The following is a 21,436-nucleotide window of genomic DNA, read 5'->3' on the forward strand; positions in this document are numbered from 1 at the left end:
ACATTGTCTTTTTTTAAAATTTATTCTTCTCTCCTGTATTGCATCCTGACTGTGGTTTCTCCTCCTTCCTCTCCTCTCACCCTCCCTCTCACATACACACACTTACCTTCTCTCCCAGATCCACTCCTCCTCCTTTCCCTTCAGACAAGGGCAGGCCTCCCAGGGATAATGAAACATGGCATATCAAGTTATAATAAAATCAGTCACATCCACTCATATTAAGGTTGGGCTAGGCAACCTACTAGGAGGAACCAGTTCCCAAAAGTAGGCAAAACAATCAGAGACAGCCCCCTCCCCGCCCCGTTGGGAGTCCCACAGGAACACCAAACTACACAACCATAACATATATGCAGAGGATGTAGGTCAGACCCAGGCAGGCTCTGTGATTGAGTCTCTATGAGCCCCTAAGAGCGCTGGTTGTAGTAGAATATTTTAAAGTGTGCTACTTTTGTTTATGTTGCATTTGTTTAATGCTGTGAAGCTGTGTTACTTTGCCTGATGGCCTAATAAAGAACTAGCCAATAGCAAGGCAGGAGAAAGAATAGGCGGGGCTGGCAGGCAGAGAGAATCAATAGAAGGAGAAAACTGGGAGGAGAGATCTAAGATCTAGGAGCCAGAAAAGGAGGAGGAATCTAGGGGCCAGCCACCCAGTTACACAGCAAGCCATGGAGTAAGAGTAAGATTTACACAAGAGATTGGGAAAAGCCCAGAGGCAAAAGGTAGACAGGATAATTTAAGACAAGGAAAGCTGGCTAGAAACTAAGCCAAGCTAAGGCCAGGTATTCATAAGTAATTCATAAGACTCCGTGTGCGATTTATTTGGGAGCTGGGTGGCGGGCCCCCAAAAAAGAGCAAAAACAAACAACAGCTGGTTAGTTGATTCTGTGGGCAGTTTTCTTGTGGTGTCTTGACCCCTCTGGCTCCTACAATCCTTCCTCGCCCTCTTCTGCAGGATTCCCAGAGCTCTGCCTGATGTTTGGCTAAGGGTCTCTTTATTGCCACCCCACCCCACCCCTTTTTTTTTGGTTTTGGTTTTGGTTTTTCGAGACAGGGTTTCTCTACGTAGCTTTGGTGCCTGCCCTGGGTCTCGCTCTGTAGATCAGGCTGGCCTCGAACTCACAGAGATCTGCCTGCCTCTGCCTCCCGAATGCTCGGGTTAAAGACGTGCACCACCTGCAGTATTGCCACACTCTTATCTTGACAAAATTTACCTATTGGATTATTTAATTCACTCACTCACTCATTCATTCATTCATTCATTCATTCATTTTGTGGTGTTGGAATGGAATCCAGGTTGTGTGCATGCTGGGAAAACACTGTACTACTTCTACACAGTCAACTTTTTTCTCTTTTTCTTTGACAATTACATACGTGTATAACCTCATTTTAAACAGAAACCTAATATGAAAATAATGTGCTCAACTTTAGGGTTGACATTCTTTAAGTGTGGCACAAAACAAGAAAAAAAATATAATTCAGAAAAGTGCAACTGGTTTATTTCTTCCTAGGAGTCAACATGGGGACTGTTTGCATTGCCTCTCATTGACTCCGGTGTAAGATTATGGGGGATAATTATGAGCATGTATAATCATTCCATGAAAGTGTTGGGCATAGAGGGGAGTGTTGTTAACTTCAGCATCATAAGGCTGAGGCAGAAGGATGGTGAGTTTGAACCCAACCTGATCTACATGAAGCCTATCCAATGTGGTCTGCACGGCGAGTCTGTATTAAAAACAAACAACAACAACAACAACAAAACCCTTTTTCATTACACCCAATAGTGGGTCTCACATATCCAGGCGTGAACAAAACTGTCAAAGTATACATCTCTCTAAGGCTTTCAGAAGAGTCGAAAGGCCGAAGGAGGAGGCCAACTTAGCTTGTTTCACAATAACCCTCAAGGTAGACTAATTACACAAAGTTGGCATTCCGAGTGGGAGTGCAAAAGTTGACTGGGAACTTGGCAAGTCCCATAGCCTCGGGGTGAGCCGGGACCGGAACCCGATTTCTGCACACTTTGTCGCGCGTAGGACAACAATTCGGACGCACATGTCTGGTTAAAAGCGGACGCGGCTACGGGCCGAAGCGAGCGGCTTCGAGAAGAGTCCAAGCGAGCGGGCGACCGCGCAGCGGGACTAGAAGGGAGCAAGGTGCGGCCGCAGGCTTCCGGTACCCAGCTTCCGGCTCCGGGTCCGGGCCTGGGGCAGAGGCGGAGCCACCGCCCGCCGCGACTTTCAGACTCGCGCTATGGCTACGCGCTGGTGGTGCTGGCGGCGGGGCTGCTCCTGGAGGCCGGCGGCCGGGAGCCCGCGGCCGGAACGCCCTAGCCGTGCGGGGCCGCTCGGGACGCGCGCCGCCTCGGACACCCGCGCGCAGGTGAGGCCGGGACGTGCGCGCTGCCCGTGGCGTAGAGGTCACCGTGCCAATGACAGCCGGCGACCGAATGAATGGGAGGACGCGCACGTGCACCGGGGCCTGGGCCGCTGTGTCCCCTGGGAGGGATGTCGGGGGAGCGGGACTAGTCGCGGGGCCCGAAGTGCGGAGCAGCTGCCCGGGCACCCAGCGGACACTGGGGCTGAGGTGGGGGGAACGGCGGAGCGCAGCCCTGTGAATCATAGAGACCGGGGTGTGTCGGGACGACTCAGTTCCTTCCGCGAAGACAACCAGAGCCAAGGGGACCTCTGCTCGCAATTTCGGATTTCAGGTCCAGTTAGCCTCAGAATTCCGAAGGGGTGTGAGGCGACGAAAGGCTGATGCTAACTAGGGTGGACCTGACTTCAGTGCTGCAGGTGCTTAGGAGGCAAAGCACACCTGAAAGGCGCTGGAAGGACACTTAGAAGGAGCCGGAGGAGCCGGAGGGTGGCACGAGAGATCTATGACTTCGTTGACGTAAAATCATTCTCAGTCAGTCTAAGAGTGATTCCTTGAAATCCTCCCCTACTGCATTTGACCCCGGTTTCACTTTTTCTCCCGGTCGGATTAGCGCTGTAAATAGCTCTCTGGTTCTGTGTGAGTGCGCTCAGCCCGTGCCATTGGCATTACCGGGCAACATCCTCAGACTGACTTTTGAAGTTAGGGTTTTGTTTTTGTTTTTGTTTTTTCCAATTTGGGTTTTGGAGACCATTCCAGCCGCACAGCAATTGTATGAGGGTTCACTTTTCATCTACAAAGAACCCACCCCTTAAATTCGAGCTTGTGATTTTAGAAAGATTTGTTATGCTTCATTTGTCAATATGTTTATCAAACACTACCAATATGAAATATGTAGCATTTATAAATGTCTGCTTTGTACTAAAGTGGATGCATATAACAAATTATCTAAAAAAGAATTTGGCGAGAAAAATGCAAACCGGTTTAAATAGAAAGGATGATATATATAAGAGAAAGAGGGCATATAGGGAGAGTTTGGGTCTTGGTGTTGATCGCCATAGATGCAGACATGTTTTGAAGAGTGGCATCCACCACAAGATGCCACTGGATCTTAGCTGTTTGAGAGAGAGAGAGAGAGAGAGAGAGAGAGAGAGAGAGAGAGAGAGAGAGAGATTGATTGATTCATCAGGAAACCTCATCCATGGAAGGGTTCTTTTCTGCTAAGAATCTGTCATTCGCTTCCATATCTGTCTCCTTGAGCAAAAGGAGAGCCTAACTGATGGTGCCAACATGTTCATGTGTTAATATTTTCCACTACAAGTATTTGAGAATTCAGCTGTTTGCTTCAGGCATGAATGCTCTAGTTACTTCTGATCACTCAAGGATTACAGACCTTAACAAAGAGCAACAATAATTAAGCCAACTTTAGCTCTCCACCCTAGTTCAGTGCCGGGATTTCAGACCTGAGTGACCATGTCTTTGATTCATATTGAACATGTTCTCTTATTTTAAAAAGTCAATTCTTAGCTAGGCCTGTACTGCCAGCACTTGGCAGATAGGTGGAAGAATCAGGAGTTCAAGGTAATCCAAGGTAATCCTTGACTACCTGGTGAGTTCAGTGCCAAGCTGGGATATATGAGACCTTTAAAAAAAAAAAAATAAGTAGATCTTAAGGGACAGAGTTGACTTTCAAAGAGAGTGATAGAAAAGAGGGAATAGAATCGGAAAAGGAAAATTTGTTTTCACTGATACCATCAGTGAGCCACAGAACTGGTTGCACAGCCTCATTTTAATAAATACTATGATTATCTCCCTGTGGAAATGCTGCCCTGAGGTAGCTCTGAGTAGAATACAGAATACAATTTAATTGAACAGATACTGTCTTAAATCTTTGCTGTGGAGCTGAGGGAGTAATTGAATAAATACTATCTTAAATTTTTCTGTGGAGCTGAGAGTTGTAGTTCAGTGGTAGGGACAATCCTTTCTACACTGTGAGTATGTATTACTGTGGAACAATCCTTTTCTAGACTATGAGTTTGTATTACTCTCATTGGTTAATAAAAAGCTGACAGTTTGTAGCTGGGCAGGAAGTTAGGTGGGAAAGCCAAACTGAGAATGATGGGAAGAAGGAGGATGGAGTCAGGAGTCACCAGCCAGATGCAGAGGGAGCAGGAGATGAGTGTGCCATGCTAATAAAGGTGCCGACATGTGGCAGAGAGTAAATAAGGAATATGGGTTAACTTAAAATGTAAGAGCTAGTTAGTAATAAGCCTGAGTATTCATAATTCATGTTCAGCCTCTGAGTTGGTTATTTAGAACCAGGTGGTCGGGACAGGAAACATCCATTTACAGTAGAACATTTGTCTTACGTTGACAAAGTTCTAGGTTGAGCCCCAGTATTGCAAAGTAAATAAAAATAAATGTATGCTGTATATTGTATTCCCAGCTGAGTAGTTTACAATACTCTACTCTCTAAGATTCAGCATCTTTCTGTGAATAATTGTGGATAGAAAGATGTCACAAAGTAACCCAGCCAGAAATTTTTGTTATTTGCACCAAGCTCTGTTCTCTAAAGACTGTACAACTAACAGTCTTTAAGCTACATATTGACAAAGGATACCATGCATTAATCATGCAATTTTAACGTTTTTATACCAGTTTAGAGGAATGTCTTTAGGTCTTAAATTGAATAGTTGTAACTCTGCCATCAAGATGTCACTCTCTAGGCAGAATGATGCTTGTGCTGCATATCAAAACCTCTATCCCAGAAAGGCGGGGGGGGGGGGGGGGGGGGGGGGGGGGGCAGTGTGGACTGTTCTATAATGATGAAATCAAGGGAGAGAACTATTGCTGTGTTTGGGGGACATTACAGTTACCTGTAGGTCATAAATACTCTTCATGACTTAGATATAATGAATAGCTAGAATGCTGTAGTGGAAACAACAGACCTCAGTTTTCTTGGCTACTGCTTGGCTAAGTCAGCATTTTCTGTTCTTTTAATATAGGTAAGGCAATATATTTCAGTCAAGCAAAATCAGAAAATAATACCAAAAATAAGTAACTAAAGTAAGACACACACACACAACACACATACACACAACACACATACACACAACCTTGTTTGGTTCAAAATCACTGCTTTACCCACTGGCTTACATGTTTCTAAACCCTGTTGTGTGTCTGTGCTTACGTAGAGATTTTTGATGAGATGACAGTGCATACAGTTCTGAGGTTACTTGCTTGTAACTGTAGTCATGCTTGTAAGTCAGTTCTTCAGGCTTGACTTTTCTGGAATCTAAGTTTTCTAACTTCAAAAATAAGTGGGCTGATTAGGTAACTCTGGGTAAAGGTGTCCAATTGCCAAGCCTGACCACCTGAGTTTGATCCTCATGGTGGAAGGAGAGAACTTACTCCGTCAAGTTGTCTTCTGACCTCCACACATCTGCCATGGCATGTGCATATACACACACAGATTTACACACAAAGTATATGATGAATAAATGTAACTTTTAAAAGGTGGTTGTGGCCAGGTGTGGGTATGCCTTTAATCTCAGCAACCCTGTGAGTTCAAGGCCAGCCTGGGATACATAGTGAGACCCTGTCTCGAAATAAACAAAACAGTAGTTGTGAGGCTCTGTGGGGGAAAATGGCTTTAAAACATAAGACTTTAAGAAGCACACATGTTTTATTTTCACATTCATTCTTTTTGCCAAGAAGCTTTCTTCACACACTTTATATAAAAGCCTTTACCAGATTAGATTTGTAAATAGTTAATAGTTTTTTAAATGCTTTTGTCCTGTCGTTAAGAATAGTAATATATGGGGCTAGAGAGATGGCTCAGTGCTTAAGAGCACTGACCACTATTCCAAAGGGCCTGGGTTCAATCCCCAGCATCCACATGGCCTGTAACTCCAGTTCCAAAGGGTTCCAAGGACTTCCAACACCCTCTTCTGGCCTCCTCAGCACTGCACATATGTGGTGCATAGACACACTGGTTCAAGTTGGGCAAGTTGCCTCCTGATTAATTCCAGAAGAACCAAGGTGGGAAACCAGGGAACTCAAGGCAGCTGAGCACTTGAATGTAATGTGCATGACAAGGTTCATTTTTATTATCGTAGCTCCTTTGATAACAGTTAGGAGTTTACAGTTCAGAAGAGAAGCCTGCTTCACAGCTCAGCATGTTCAGGGTTATATAAAGCATAACCTTTGTCTTCAGAAAAACAACGTCTGAGGTATGGGAACGTCCTTTACCCTAACTGTTCTCTGGAAACTGAGGAAGTCCTCAGTCATTTATTTGTTGGGAAATACCAACATCAGATGTTCCTATGCCTGTGGCACAAATTTATTATATCCCTATATGACCTTATAAACTGTAATACATACATGCAGACTAAACACTCACACACATAAGGTAACAATAAATCTCAAAAAAATCTTTAAAGAATAGTGATATTGTTAGACTCAGTATTTGTTACCATCTCTGAATTGTTTAAAGGTGGTCTACTATAATTCTTTGATATTCTCTCTGAGTCTTTCTAAGTATCCCAGGCTGACCTTGAACTTGTGGTCCACATGCTCCCCTGGCCTCCAAGTGCTTGGTTTCCAGGTGTACCCTTCCATGCCCAGGTGATGGTTGGATCTTTGATTATATTATCAAAATGCCCCTGAGGTTGGTGGTGGTTTGTCTGTGTTGTGCAAAACACATGTTCTGCCATTGGGCTGTACTCCCAGTCCGTTTGTTTATTAAACATCACTTGCCCAGAAGCACTATATCCAAATATGTGTAAGAACAATAACATAGGCAGCTTTTGTGTAAATGTCAATTCCTTCCTTAATGTTAAAATCTTTTCCTAACCATCCCCCATTAGCTTTTGGCATCTGTGTGTTTTGAGAATTTCAAAGATATTCCAGTTTTCCCTGTTCTGTGACCAGGCTTGGTTAAACGGAAGGAATTGTTTTGCTGCTACTCTTCTGGTTTAGGAATAGATATGGACCCAGCTTTTAGAAGAATGGATGTTTTGTTACAGAGGTTTTTTATTTTCTGCTTTTTGTTTTGTTTTGTCAGTGCTGGAGATTAGCCTACAGCCTCTTGAGAACTAGCTAACTATTCTTCTACTGAGCATTCCCTAGCTCTTTTTTTTTTTTTTTTTTGATAGGGTCTCACTAAAAGTTGCTCAGGATGACCTTGAACTCACTGTTGTCCAGATCAACCTTGAACTTGAGATCCTCCTGCAACACTAGGACTGACTCCTGCTTTCATCTGATTCCTGTGTTCTGCTAGGACATGTATTACCTTCGTAATCCAGGAAGGGAACTTCTAACTGCCCTTTTTCTCTTAAGGCTTACAACCTCTTATAAATGGCTGACTAAACGATCACAGTTGTTGTGAGTTATGGGAATAGTTTTAGAGGAATATTCTTATCATTTTTTATGCTTTTGTTTTACAGATGCCCTATTTTAGCCTAGTGAAGACTTTAACACCTGCCTTCCCAAATGTGCATAGTATATCACAGTAAGTTTATAATTCGTATTAGAGCTACAAAGAGCATCACTGCTAGGAAACTTCTAATTTTTCTTAGCCAACAGATTAATATGTTTAAGTAAAAGCCATGATAGTTTGCTTTATATGATCTCTGCCATTTCAAAAAAATATGAATATAGTAAAATTTGAGTTCTACTCAGAATACAATGAACATAGTGTAGTCTTTCTCTGTTGGCTCTCGAGGTCCTGTTCATTAAAATGACCTATTGATGTGTTGTCTAGCAAGATGAGAATTCTGTGTGTTTCTAAATTATGATGACCTTTTCAGATTCATGTTTGATTTCTTCTAGCAAGTCCACCATATGAGTATGCATGTGTATATAATACTTAAAAATGGAGTCATGTGCATTTTCACTCACCTCAGGTTTCATCAAAGGACATGCATTTTCACTCACCTCAGGTTTCATCAAAGGACATCAGCAGTGTGCTGTTGTAGTCAAATACAGAGTGGTGAGAAATATGTTGATCCTTTTAAACTGGGCTGGAGAGACTTGAAAGGTCTGTATGAAGACATTAGAAAGGTAAGTGTTTTATGTTACTGAAACCTAGTAACATTTTAGACTTACAAGCAAACCATACAGCCATTTCATGGGGGCTCACACTTGTAATCCCAGCACTTGGGAAGCTGAGGCAGGAGGACCACTGCAAGTTCAATTTTAGTCAGGGTAACATAGTGAGTTCCAAGCTAGACTAGGCTTCTTCTATATGAGACCCTATATCAAATAACAAGCAAAAGAAAAAAAAAATTATGCCATTGCCCACTCAGTTTGCATATATCAGGTTTCAAATGTTACCTCAGCAACAACTCTGTGCAGCCTGGTGCTGGGCAGTATGGAGGGTGCAGTCCATGTTACTGTGTGGAAAGATGTTATTGCAGAGTTGGACAACTTAAGAAAATAGGTACAGGAAGCACGTGCTTATTCAGTGAGCCATCTAACCTTCCTTCTTTATATGTATGTGACTTCAGTGACTGTCTGCAGTATCTAATTCTGAATGCCATTGCTAAGCTACTCCAAATATGACTTTCTTCATTCAACTTATCATGTGAAATATCATGTGGATTTTCTGACCCTTTTCAGTGTGTGAATTGGATTATGGCAAGCCTATCCTCCTGGGCCTCATTATGTCGGATGCCGAAGCAAACCATGACCTTAGTCCATTGCCTAGCCTCTGTCCCTAGGCTGCTACTACTGGTGTGAATTATGCAGTGAAAGAGAATGTTCAAGTAGGGCTGCAGAGGTGCCTGCAAGCATAAGCCCTGGGTTTGAGCCCCCACACCACATAAAAAAGCTGGGCGTAGTGGCACACATTTGTCATAGTAGTGATGGAATGGAGATAGCTATATCCTTGGGACTCACTGGGCAGCCAGCCTATCCTGCTTGGTGTGCTCCAGGCTAGTAAGAGACGCTGTCTCAAAAATGGAAAGGTGAATGACACCCAAAGTTGTTGTCTGGTGTGCATACACAAATTTAAAAAAATAAATGAATAAAATTCTGCTCCAAAATGTTCATACACCATTTATCATCTTTTCTCAAAGATGCTGGCCTAATGCCTTACAACAGTATAGCAGTGACATGGAGAATTTTGTACATGCTAGGCAAATGTTCTACCACTGAGCTGTATCCCAAGGCCTAGAGTAGTTTTTCATTTTGAGACAGAGTCCAAACTGGCCTTGAAATCGTGACCCTCTTGCCTCTGCCTTCTGAATGCTTGGATTAGAGAAGTATACTACCATTGGCTTTCATCTTTTGTTTGCTTACTTATTTAATTAAGGTAAGCTGTCACTATGACACCACCCAGCAGACCTTTAACTTCCTCTGTATCAAGATGGCCTTAGACTCACCATCCTCCTGCCCCAAAATGCTATGATTATTAACATGTACTGCCACCCCTAGCCCATTCTCCTTTTCAGGACTGCCCTGACCTTGTGTCTGCCTCCTTCCTTTCCATCATAGTATTCTGAACCCTCTGGTTCACTCTTGCCCCTTCGCATTGCCCCACCACTGCCTGTGTCTTCCCTTCCAGGTCATGGGAGCTTCCTCTTACTGAGTGCAGTGGATGCTTTCTGCTTTCTTCTGCCTTAATGTACTTAAGCATTGGACACTAGTTACCATTTTCCTTCCTGGAAAGAAACTGTTCCTTTAGCTTCCATGTTTTCCTGAGTCTCTCGGTCTTTAGGCCATCCTCAGTTTATTTGTGTGTTCCTCTTTTATCTCTTCTACCTTGACCCCTTTAACTGTGCTGTTGTTTGGAATTCTCACACACACGCACACACGCCCTCATATTCTCTATATATTCATTTCCATTTTTAATCCCCCAAATATCTCTACTCCAGGTTGAGTTGTCTCTTCTGAACGTATATAGCTAACTGCTTAGCAGATTACTCCATGAAGTATCCATGACTGTGTCTAACTTAGTATGTCTGGAATGCTCTTCTCATCCCGATTATGGGAAGGATCAGAAGAACCCTTGGAGCCTTCTCATCCTTTCCTTCCATGACCTTCTAGTCTATGTCTTGCCTTCAGACCCTATCAGGCTCCAGGCCACTCCATCTCCTCCATTCTCTTTCCCTTTTAATCTCCCCTTAGCCTGAGCCAGCCTTTCCTTGTGCTCCCAGAGTAGCTTTCTTTACTTTGGGTGATGCTACCTATTATACTGTAGCGTATTAACTGTAGTTAGTGATCTGCTCATCCCTATCTAGACTCTGGGCTCCTTGTGGGCAAGGGTTGTTGTGCTTATCTTTGTGACTGTGCCTTTATCTCTGCACTAGCAAATTAGTAATTATGCTCCTTAGTTTGGTGTGGCTCTGATTAAAGCTGTATGTTCCTGGAGTGGCAGATATAACAAGTACACAACCATTGAGAGCCCTCTCTGTTCTTCACAAATCAAACTCAGACAATGTTTCTTGACGCTCATCTCCATGCAATATTCACATTATCTGCCCTACACTAATCTCTTCCTTTTTCTAGACTTTTGATAAATTACCAATGTGTTACCCACTGAATCAATCTTTATTTATTTGTTTTTGTTTTTGTTTTGAGGCAGGGTCTTGCTTGTCCTTGAACTCATAGCCATCCTTCTTCAGCCTCCCAAGGGTTAGAATTATAGAGTTATAAGCATGCATCATCATATACAACTTATTTTCATCCCTATGTTTTATTGAATATTGTTTGTAAAAAATTGGCATTATTTTATTTTCATACATGTGTATAATCTGCATTGCTCATATCTTTACTTGTCTTCCCCCTTCCACTTAGCTCTACTCTCTGTCTCCCCCAAAATTTTATATATTCTTTTTCCAAATACATCATTAATTTTGGCCATATTCATTTTATTCCTTTCTCCTTTCTCTTCCTTCTTCTGCTGTTCTAAATAGTTTCATGTGTTTATTTTTTAAAAATTAGGATCCACATGAGAGAAAACATGATCTTTGTCTTTGTGAATCTGGTTTATTTCACTTCATAAGGTGATCACAGTCGTATCTATGTTCTACCAAATGACATAATTTCATTCTTTAAGGCTGAATAGAACTCCATAGTATATGTATACCACCTTCCCTTGGTTCGTTCTTCTCTTGATGGACACAAAGCCTAGTTCCATAACTTGACTGTTGTGAATGGTGCTGCAGTAACATGGACATAAAGTATCTTTGTGTATGTTGACTTAGAGTTCTTCAGGTATATACCCAGGAGTCCTATGACTGGATCACATGGAAGTTTGACTTGTACATTGTTTGTTTGTTTGTTTTGGGGGGTACTTTCATACTAATTTCCATAGTAGTTAGACCACTTTACATTCCTACCAACAGTGTGTGGATTATGCATACAAACACACATCCTCACAAGCATTTGTTATTTGTTAGCTATTCTGACTAGGGTGGGGTGGAACCTCAAAGCAGTTTTAGTTTGCATTTCCCTGAGAGCTAAGGATGTTGAATTCTTTTTCATATATTTTTGGCCCTTTGTAGTCTATGTATTCATTTGCGTTGTCTGGGTATTTGATATTTTGAGTTCTTTATATGTGCTGCATATTAATCCTCTGTCAGATCTATAGCTAGTGAACTTTCCTCCCATTCTGTAGGCTGTCTTTTCACTCATTTGTTTCCTATGGTGTGCAGCTTTTTAATTTGATGCAATCCCGTATGTCAGTTCTTGATATCATTTTCCAAGTAACAAGTCCTAACGAGTCTTTGATTATGTCTGTATCTTGAAGTATTTTCTGTATATTTTCAGTTTTGCAGTTTCAGGTTTTACATTAAGATGTTTGATCCATTGGTTGACTTTTGTGGGGAGTAAAAATGAGGGATCTAGTTTTATCCTTCTACACATATATGTCCATTGTCCCAGCACTATTTGTTGAAGGGGTTTTTATTTTCCAATATGTGTTTTGGGCATTTTTGTTAAAAATTAGGTATCTGTAGCATTTTGGGTTTGATTCTGGATTCTTTATTCTATTCCACTTATCTAAGTATCTATTTTTGTGCCAAGTGCCGTGATTTGTTACTATGGCTCTGTTGTGTAATTTGAGATCATTGTTCTTGACTCAGGATTGCTTTGACTCTCTGAGATCTTTTGTGCTTATGTATGAATTTTAAGGTTGTTTTTCTACTTCCATTAAAAATGTCATTAGAGGACCAGTGGGTTAGGGCACTTGCAGCCAAGCTTGGCAACCTGACTTGTTGGATTCCCCCAGGAACTACTTGGTGGAAGGAGAAAACCAACTCCTACAGGCTGTCCTCTAGCTGCACATTTATTATGGCATTCATGTGCATGCTCAGTACTCATTAAATACATAAACCAATATAATTCTAAAAATGAATGTCATTAGAATTTTGAGCACAATTGCTTTGAATCTATAGATAGCTTTTCATATATAGCCATTTTCACTATCCATGAATGATTCTTCCATCTTCCAGTGTCTATTTTATTACTATAAAACTTTCACTGTAGAGGTCTTTTCCTTCCTTGGTCAGGTTTATTACTGTGTTGAAAGTGTTTTATCATTTCTGAGTTGTCTTAAGGGTCTTGTATATAGGATCATGTGAACTATAGGGATAATTTGGCTTTTTCCTTTTCAATTTGTGTCCCTTTTATTTTTCTCATCTTATCTAGCTGAGACTTCAAGCACTGTGTTGAATAAGGATGAGGAAAGTGAATACCCTTGTCTCTTCTGCCTTTAGAAGAATCGTTTTTGAGTTTTTCCCTATTTGAGTAATGTTAGTGACTATTTCTGTTTTGTAAACATTATATTGATATATGTTCTATATATCTTCTATTCCTAATTTCTTTGGGACTTTAAAAATATCCTATATATTTCTTTTACTTCATAATCATATATTTATTTATTTATTTATTTATTTATTTATTTATTTTATTTTATTTTTCAAGACAGGGTTTCTCTGTGTCGCTTTGCACCTTTCCTGGATCTCACTCTGTAGACCAGGCTGGCCTCGAACTCACAAAGATCCACCTGCCTCTGCCTCCCAAGTGCTAGGATTAAAGGCGTGCGCCACCACCGCCCGGCCATAATCATATATTTAAAGATTTCAAAATAAAGCCATATAAAGCACATTTTGTTGCATTGCTAGGAAGGATCAATTATCCCTTCTTCTTCTCATTTTAAGTCCAAAAGGAGCTCAAAGCATACCATCTCATAATAGGGTAAAAAATGATGGTGTATCATAAACATGTCCTGGTGGCAAAAGCTGGTATCCAAACATTTTTTAACTTACTTTTTTATTTATTCTTTGTGTCTTTCACAACATGCACCCCATCCCACCCATCTTCCATCCCCTCATATCATCCGCCCTCTGCCACTGCAACTCCCCCCCAAAAAATAAAAAAAAAATTAAAAAATTTAAGATAAAAAAAAGAAAGAAAGAGAAGAAAAAAAAGGAAGAAAGGGAAAATCTTGTCATGGAAGCTGCAGTGTGACACAGTGAGTTAGGCAGTAAGCTCCTTTATCCATACATCTTTATATGCAGACACTCATTGCAAAGAATCATTAGTCTCTGCTACACTATTGACACTGGGCCCTCACTGGGACTCTTCCTGGACATCCCGTTGCTGCCTTGTGTCATGGAGATCCTGCAGCCCTGGGTCCACAAGACTTACCTCCACCCAGACCTGTGCTCCAGCAGATCACAGATGGGGTAGATATTGGAGTGGGCCAACACTTAACCCTGGTTCTGGGCCTGGGTAATTGCAGGGTTGGTCAGCCCACCAGCTCTCCCCTGTCTTCACCATCAGGGTGAGCTCTCCAGCATTGCCCTGGCTAGTTCACCCCTTGCAGCAATGAGCAAGGGGTGGGGCCAGTTCTGCTTTCATGTCCTCACAGTCGGTTCTCCCACACCTACACTTCTGGGCCAGCTCTACTGTGTTGCCCAGTTGAGGTATAGGGGCCACTCATCCAAGTTCCACAGCTGATAAAGGGAAGGGACAGCTCTCCCACCTGAGGTGGAAGGGGGTGGTCCTCTCCCTTGCCCCTGCTGCCACATGACGATGAGTAGTGGGGACAGCTCTCCCATGCTTATAGCTTCAGGGCTGGCTCATCCATACCTTCACCAACAGGGTTGGCTCTGTTGTGCTCTCCCTGGCGAGGTGCAGGGCCTGTTCTCCCCAGTGTTGCTGCTGGTTGGAAGCAGGACCAGTTCTCCAACCTGCCTTAGGCATTGATAGGGGGAGGGCATCTCTTCCCTGCCCATGCCACCATATGGCAGATGAAGGACTGTGCCAGGTCTCCTACGCTCATGTTCTCAGGGCCAACTCACCTATACCCTTGTCAATAGAGCCTGCTTCCCAAGTGTTGCAGCTGGTAGAGGAAGAGGGGAGGGCATCTTTCCTTCACCCCACCATCACACTGCAGACAAGGGAGGCAGTACCAGGTGTACCCCCTCATGCCCTCAGGGCTGGCTCACCCACGTCCCTGTGTACATGGTCAACTCTGCTGTGCTGGCCAGGCAAGGCGCGGGGCCTGTGCTGGTGAGGGGTTGGATCAGGTCCCCCACCTGCTGCAGGTGTAAAGGGGCAAGGAGAGGAGGACATCTTTCCCTCACCAAAGCTGCCACATGGAAGACCAGAGGGGTGCGCCCTGCTCTCCCACTCTCACACCCGCAGTGCCAGCTCACCTGTGCCCCTGTGAACAGGGTCAGCTCAGGTGAGGTGTAGGGCCCTCTCTCCTGAGTGCTTCAGCTGGAGGGGGTCAGGACCAGTTGTTCCTAGTGTTGCAGCCAATGAGGGCTGGGGTCAACTCTGTACATCCCTGTCCTCTCTGCCTTTGGTGGTATCAAAGACCTAGGACATCAACAGACCAGGGCCATGAACCAAGGAGATATCACCATGTCACTAGTGGTGATCAAGCCACCCACCTCAGCCCAGATATGCCTCTGTCCACAGGACACGAACCATTCTCTCTCTCTCTCTCTCTCTCTCTCTCTCTCTCTCTCTCTCTCTCTCTCTCTCTCTCTCTCTGCCTCTCTCCCCCTCCTCCCTCTCTCCTCCTCCTCCCTCTCTCCCCCTGCCTTTCTCTCCCCCTCCCCCTCCCCCTCTCACTTTCTCTCCCCTTTCTACCCCCTCTCTCTCCCTCCCCTCCCTTCCTCCCTCCCTCCCTCCCCCTCTCTTCCTCCCTCCCTCCCTCTCTCCCCCCCTCTCCCTCCCTCTCCCATAACACACCGTACATTTGCTCACCGTAACAATGTCCCATCTGCCTGTGTTTCTCCTCAAAGCCAGGGGTGGCCTGCTTGTGGGTCTCTTTGTCCCACTCAGTCCGTCGGGGCTGACGTCACTGGGCAGGAACACGCTTCTTCCCTGGAGCCCAGGGCAGTCTGCCCTGGCCTGCGTGTGGGAATATGCTATATTTTTAAACTGTCTCCATTAGGCGTGATGGTACAGTCTTATTATCCAGCACTTGGTAGGCAGAAGCAGGAAGGTCTTGGATTCCAGGCCATCCAGGGCTTCACAGCAAGGACATAACTCAAATAATGATAATAAATTGTCTCCCCTACCTCAATAGAAAATTTCCCACAGTCAAGCAGCCGATGCCTTCTCTACATTTCTTCTATGAACCTTTGAAGTATCTTTTGCTAAATTAGGCTCAGACAGACTTACTGATCTGTACTCCGTCCTAGCTGTCTTCTTGTCTGCTGACTCCCTATCCAGGAAACGCCTGCTCTGCTTCCTAGGCTCCCACACTTCACATTGTCCTCTGCCTTCCAAGTTGCTTCCTAGCCCTGTGTTCCTTTCCTTGTCCTGCTGTCACTAGCTGTCATGGGGCAGGTGGCAATCCTGCCCTAATACTGACACCACACTACTTGGGGCAAAGCCACACATTATTTTTGTGTTGATTTTCTCAATTGAAATGGGTACACTAAGATAAAACTGAAGTTTTGAAGGAAACAAAAATCCTGTCTGTGTGACTGTAGTGCCATGCTAACATGAACAAACTGTATTTCAGGAGCTGTGCATCTCCACCAAAGAGCTGAAGGACATGTCCGAATACTACTTCGATGGCAAAGGAAAAGCCTTTAGACCAATTGTGGTGGTGCTAATGGCCCGAGCATGTAATATTCATTACAATAACTCCCGGTGAGTTGCTTTATTCTCTGCTTTTGTTGTTCAGTTCTATTTGGAAAGTTGTCCTTCATAAAGTTATTAATTAATTGCTCATTTAAGAAGCAGCTTCTAAGAATTCACTAAACCATGTGTAGATTATGACTGACTCACTAAATATGCATCTTCTTTTTCTGACTTTTAGATGTCCACAGCAGAAAACTTGAGTTGCAAATAAATATATTAGAAACATTTGAAAGCCAGTTTATTTCCCCATTAGAGAGTAAAGAATCCTGTGGGACGTTTACCCACCAACCCCACAGCTCCCTCCCAGAGTTTTCTTGAGTGTGAGCAGCAGGAAATATTAGATAGAAGGATTTATTGCGGAGAATCTTGCAGAGATAAACAGATAGAAAATAAAGGATAGCCTCGAGAGGGCCTGGAACCTTTTCCAACGGCCCGACTGTCTCTGCCCCAGGGTATTTATAGAGACGCCAGGGGGTGGAGCAAATGACCTCCTCCCCCAGCACAGCCAAGTGCAGACCATCTCAGACACCTGCACTTATGCCCGTGGTCCGAATCATCCTCTATGCAGACCTGCTGGGTAAAGCCACAAGGATCCTGAAAACGGGCTCCCACAGAATCCCAAGATACGTAGCTATTCACTTAACGATTATAAACATAGGCAGTTAGCCCAAAGCTTGTTCTAGTGTTATTCTGTGCTATTATCATGGGCAGTGCATGCATACACCTTGGATTGACTGCTTTCTTGTGACCTTCATTGTGCAGAAGAAATGGTTAAAGAAAACAACTGATAGCTCTCAAATCTTGAGCATAGATAAAATTTTAAAATATACATATTAGTATTCAAGGAAATAGTAAAAGGAAAAAAGTTCTACATGGCCAGACCTTTTTCTTATTCTCCTCTGTTCCTGTGTTTGATCATACCCACATTCTGCTTTTTACTTACCACTTTTTTTTTTTTTTTTTTTTTTTTTTTTTTTTTTTTTGTGGGGAGTAGGGGTGGTGACGCTTTGAACATAGGCATCAGGCAGGTTGAACATAGGCATCAGGCAGGTTGTCAACAGCTCTGATGCTTCCTGTGCATTATGCCTTCTGTCTGATCGACACTCTTCCAGGTGATAGCACTGTCCTTGCCAAATGCCTTCTCGGGGCTAGAGAGATGCCTGAGCAATTACGAGTACTTGTTGCTCTTGCAGAGGACCCTAGTTTGGTCCCCAGCTCCTACATGGTGGCTCACATTATCTGTTACTACCAATTCCAAGGGATCTTCCTCTTCTGACTCCTGCAAGTACTGCATGCACATGGTACAAATATATACACACAGAATAAAATACAAAATAAGAAGAGTAAGTGTAAATTTTTAAATGAAAAATTACTTTTGAGGTGAAGATTACTATTCTAGAGAAATTGTTTATGAATTTCTTTAAATAAATACATAAGACAGTTTATTAATTTTAGATATAGTACGGGAAAGAGCATTTTCTCCACTATCTAAAAATCATTATTCCCTGGCCACTGAGATGGCTCGGTAGGTGGAGGTGCTTGCCTAATGACCTAGGTTCAATCCCTAGGACCCACATGGTGAATAGAGGAAGCTGATTCCCTTGGGTTATCCTTTGACCTCCACATAAGCACCATGGCATGTGAACTCCCCCTCCCATATAAAATAAATAAATGTGTTGAAAAAAAATTTTTTGAAGCCATTTTTCCCTGTAGTTGAAATTTTTATTTTTCTCTTGAAATTGTGTAAACGGTTGGTTGCAGAAAACAGAGGAGACTATAACACAGAAAGGCATTGCAGTAAACTTAGTGTGGGAGGCTGGCGGGGGTGGGCACGCCTTTAATCCCAGCACTCGGGAGGCACAGGCAGGTGGATCTCTGTGAGTTCGAGGCCAGCCTGGGCTACAGAGTGAGTTCCAGGACAGGCACCAAAGCTACACAGAGAAACCCTGTCTCAAAAAAAAAAAAAAAAAAATTAGTTTAGTTTGGGGATGTTTGAGCTGTGCCTTCATTGCCTGGTACTGATAAGGAGAGCTTCTGAGAGACAGTACAGAGATAGTGTCGGCCATGTGGGCCTGACTCCTATTGTGATGTGCATTAAAGTGATTCTCTACCCGCTGGCATGCTTTTAATCCCCACTTCTTTTTTCAGAATGTTTTATTAGCATATATTGAGTATACATATACATAACAGCGGGTCTTATTATCACATGTTCATAGGTTTAATATATTTCTATCAAATTCAAATCTCCCCCATTACCTTCCCTGGTCCCCACTAGCCCTCTTCCCAGCCCTCCATCTGCTTTCCTGCCCTTCTGGTTTGGTTTAGATTACCCAGTGATTGCCATTAGGTTTGCTTACAGGAGCGTGAGTATTTTATCGACAGCTACACCACTCAAGATGTCTCTCCCTCCCCAAGCAATCATTAACTGACCATAAATCCTCAGGAAGGGGTGGAGCCTCATCCCATCAATTGCCTCCATGACAGGATGTTGAGAGGCTCGTTCTTGTGCAGGTAATTACAGTTGTTGTAAATTCAAGAGAGAGATATTCACATCATACCAAGAAGTTAGCAATCCCATACTAGCCCCCTCCTTTTAACTCTTCCTCAAGTGATGTTCCGAGGCTTAGTGCTTGTGATGTACATGTCCCATTTAGGGCGGAGCTTTCACCAGCTGTTCGTTCTCATCACATTGACCAGTTATGGATCTCTGCAGTTCCTACTGCTCACAGCAGAAAGAAGCCTTTCTGACTGAAGCTGACAGTAGTGCTATCCAGTGGGCATATGCAGTTACTTAGACAGGAATTTGACAGACCTATCGTGTCCACTTAGCAAAACAACAGCAGTAGTTCCCCCAGTGGTACCTATGACCTCCCCAACCACAGTCTTTGACTGGATTTTTAGTGCCACATGTGAATTTCCTCTGTGGAGTGAGCTTCAAATCCACTCAGGAATCAGTTGGTTATACTGGATAACATTTGCCACTATTGAACCATTGGACACATGTTGTATGACCAAGGATAATGGGCCAAAAGGTCAAGTTTGAAGACATCCTTCCTATACCCTTATATTGAAGACACTTTTCTTTTTAAAGAGGGTCTTGTATTTAGCTTCTTAAGCTTCCCAAATACTAACTACTAGGATTCCAAGGGTATACCATCATGCCTCACTTGAAACTCCTTTGCTATTGATGCCACCAATGTTCTCCCACATACACACTGTAGGTTTCCTTGTAATCTACTTAAGACATCACATACTATATTAATACATGAATACGGCAAACATTTCCTAGTGTTTCTCAATGGCACATGCCTTTAGTCTTAGCTGTTAGAGGACTGAGGTAGGAGGATTGCTTAAACCTATGAGTTCAAAGTCAACGTGTGAGACCCTGTATCTAAAAAATATAAAACCAGACAAAGTCATGTGTAAGCTAAGTGAAGGGTTTATATGTGAATCATTGTATTTTACTTACTTCTATGTTTAAAATTCATTGTAATTTTTTTATGTTTTATTGAAGACAAAGAGTCCTGAAGAGTTTACTGAGTCATTGCATATGGAGGGTGTAGCCATGTTTCAAGACAAGGGACTCTGTTTCTCATGCTACATTATCTGCCACCTCTTCCAGAAACTGGGAAGGTGTGACACCTATTTCACAGCAGGAAATAGGAACCGTACCCAGCTTTCGCAAGGCATGACTCAGCTTGGCACTTTAAAGATTTCATCTTAAAGATAGTGATAACTTTTTTGGTAGTCTGTAAATTATTGTCATCGGTCCATCATCATGCTTCATTCAGGGTAAGCAGTGGCCATAATTTCCAGATAGAAGCTAAAAAACATAAAAATGCAATTGTATAGGGGGAAAAGGATACAGTTATGATAGTGTTCTCATGTAGACCTTATGTTACAGTGCCAAGTTACACCCTAAGCCAGAATTCTGATTAAATCAGCAATGTAACCATTCAGAACAGCACTTAATATATGTGCTGTATAGTCTTTATAGTTTCAGACAATTTTTGCAAGCGGGGGATATCACTCAGTGGGAGAGCACTTGCCTAGCATACATAAAGTTCTAGTCTAAAAACCTAGTACCTTGAAAGAAAGACTGTTTTTAGAAATAGTTTGGTCTCAAACTCATTTTATTCCTACCTCAGTTCCCAAGTTTGGGGCTTACATAAATACATCACCCAGTTCAAAATATTTCAAAAAAATCTTTGTTTTCATATCCTCAAATTTCAAATATTAAATGCTGGCTTCTTGTTAAGTGTTCATGATTTCATCCTTCCAATAGGAGCCCTATTTGTTGACATAGCTTGTAATAAAGAAATGGTGCCCAAATTGGAAGAGGTCAAAGGCCTTAACAGTTGTTTAGAGGTAAATTCTACCACTAATTAGTAAAGAGTATGTATTTTGTTAGACTGAAATTCAGTTGAGGTAATATTCTTAGAAAAGTGTTTCTATTTTAAAACTATAAAACACATATATTTTTCTGTGCATCAACTCAAAGAAACTAGAGCCTAGTTAAGTTTACCTAGATAATATATATATTTCCTAATGAAAGGTCGGGGGATTTACTGATAGATTCAGCACAAGCTCTTCAGAACTACCTGTACAGTGATTTTTCTCTTTCATTGATGCAGTCTTGTGTTGGTGTTGGAGGTCAAACCCAAGGCCTTTCACGTGCCACAAACTTTCTTTCTCTGTGAGCTGTGCTGTCCACAGCCTTGCTGGGCTGATTTTGTACCATGATTTGTCTATACCTGCTATTGCTTTTTCTTTACTTTTTCCCCTTGAAAGAGACTCTTGTGATCTGGAAATACTTGAAACTGCTACTTTGAATTGTGAAATTTAATATATAACATGTAATATTAGATAAATTACTATTTATAAAAGTAAGTAATTTATATAGTAGTATGTAAGTACATTTAATATATACTAAGCAGTACCTTATAGTTGA

At 42.6% G+C, this 21,436-nt stretch overlaps 1 protein-coding gene across 1 annotated transcript in view; it reads left to right on the forward strand.

The window, feature by feature from the left end:
• Window positions 1-2,107: 2,107 nt before the first annotated feature.
• Pdss1 (decaprenyl diphosphate synthase subunit 1) overlaps window positions 2,108-21,436 on the forward strand; it is a 43,205-nt gene continuing 23,876 nt past the window's right edge. The window contains exons 1-4 of the mRNA XM_059263688.1: window positions 2,108-2,376; window positions 7,818-7,882; window positions 8,313-8,433; window positions 16,364-16,494. Coding sequence (XP_059119671.1) covers window positions 2,248-2,376; window positions 7,818-7,882; window positions 8,313-8,433; window positions 16,364-16,494 — 446 coding nt within the window. The 5' untranslated portion in view covers window positions 2,108-2,247. The remainder of the gene's footprint in view (window positions 2,377-7,817; window positions 7,883-8,312; window positions 8,434-16,363; window positions 16,495-21,436) is intronic.

This window comes from Peromyscus eremicus, chromosome 5, assembly GCF_949786415.1.
Source record: "Peromyscus eremicus chromosome 5, PerEre_H2_v1, whole genome shotgun sequence".
NCBI lineage: Eukaryota > Metazoa > Chordata > Mammalia > Rodentia > Cricetidae > Peromyscus > Peromyscus eremicus.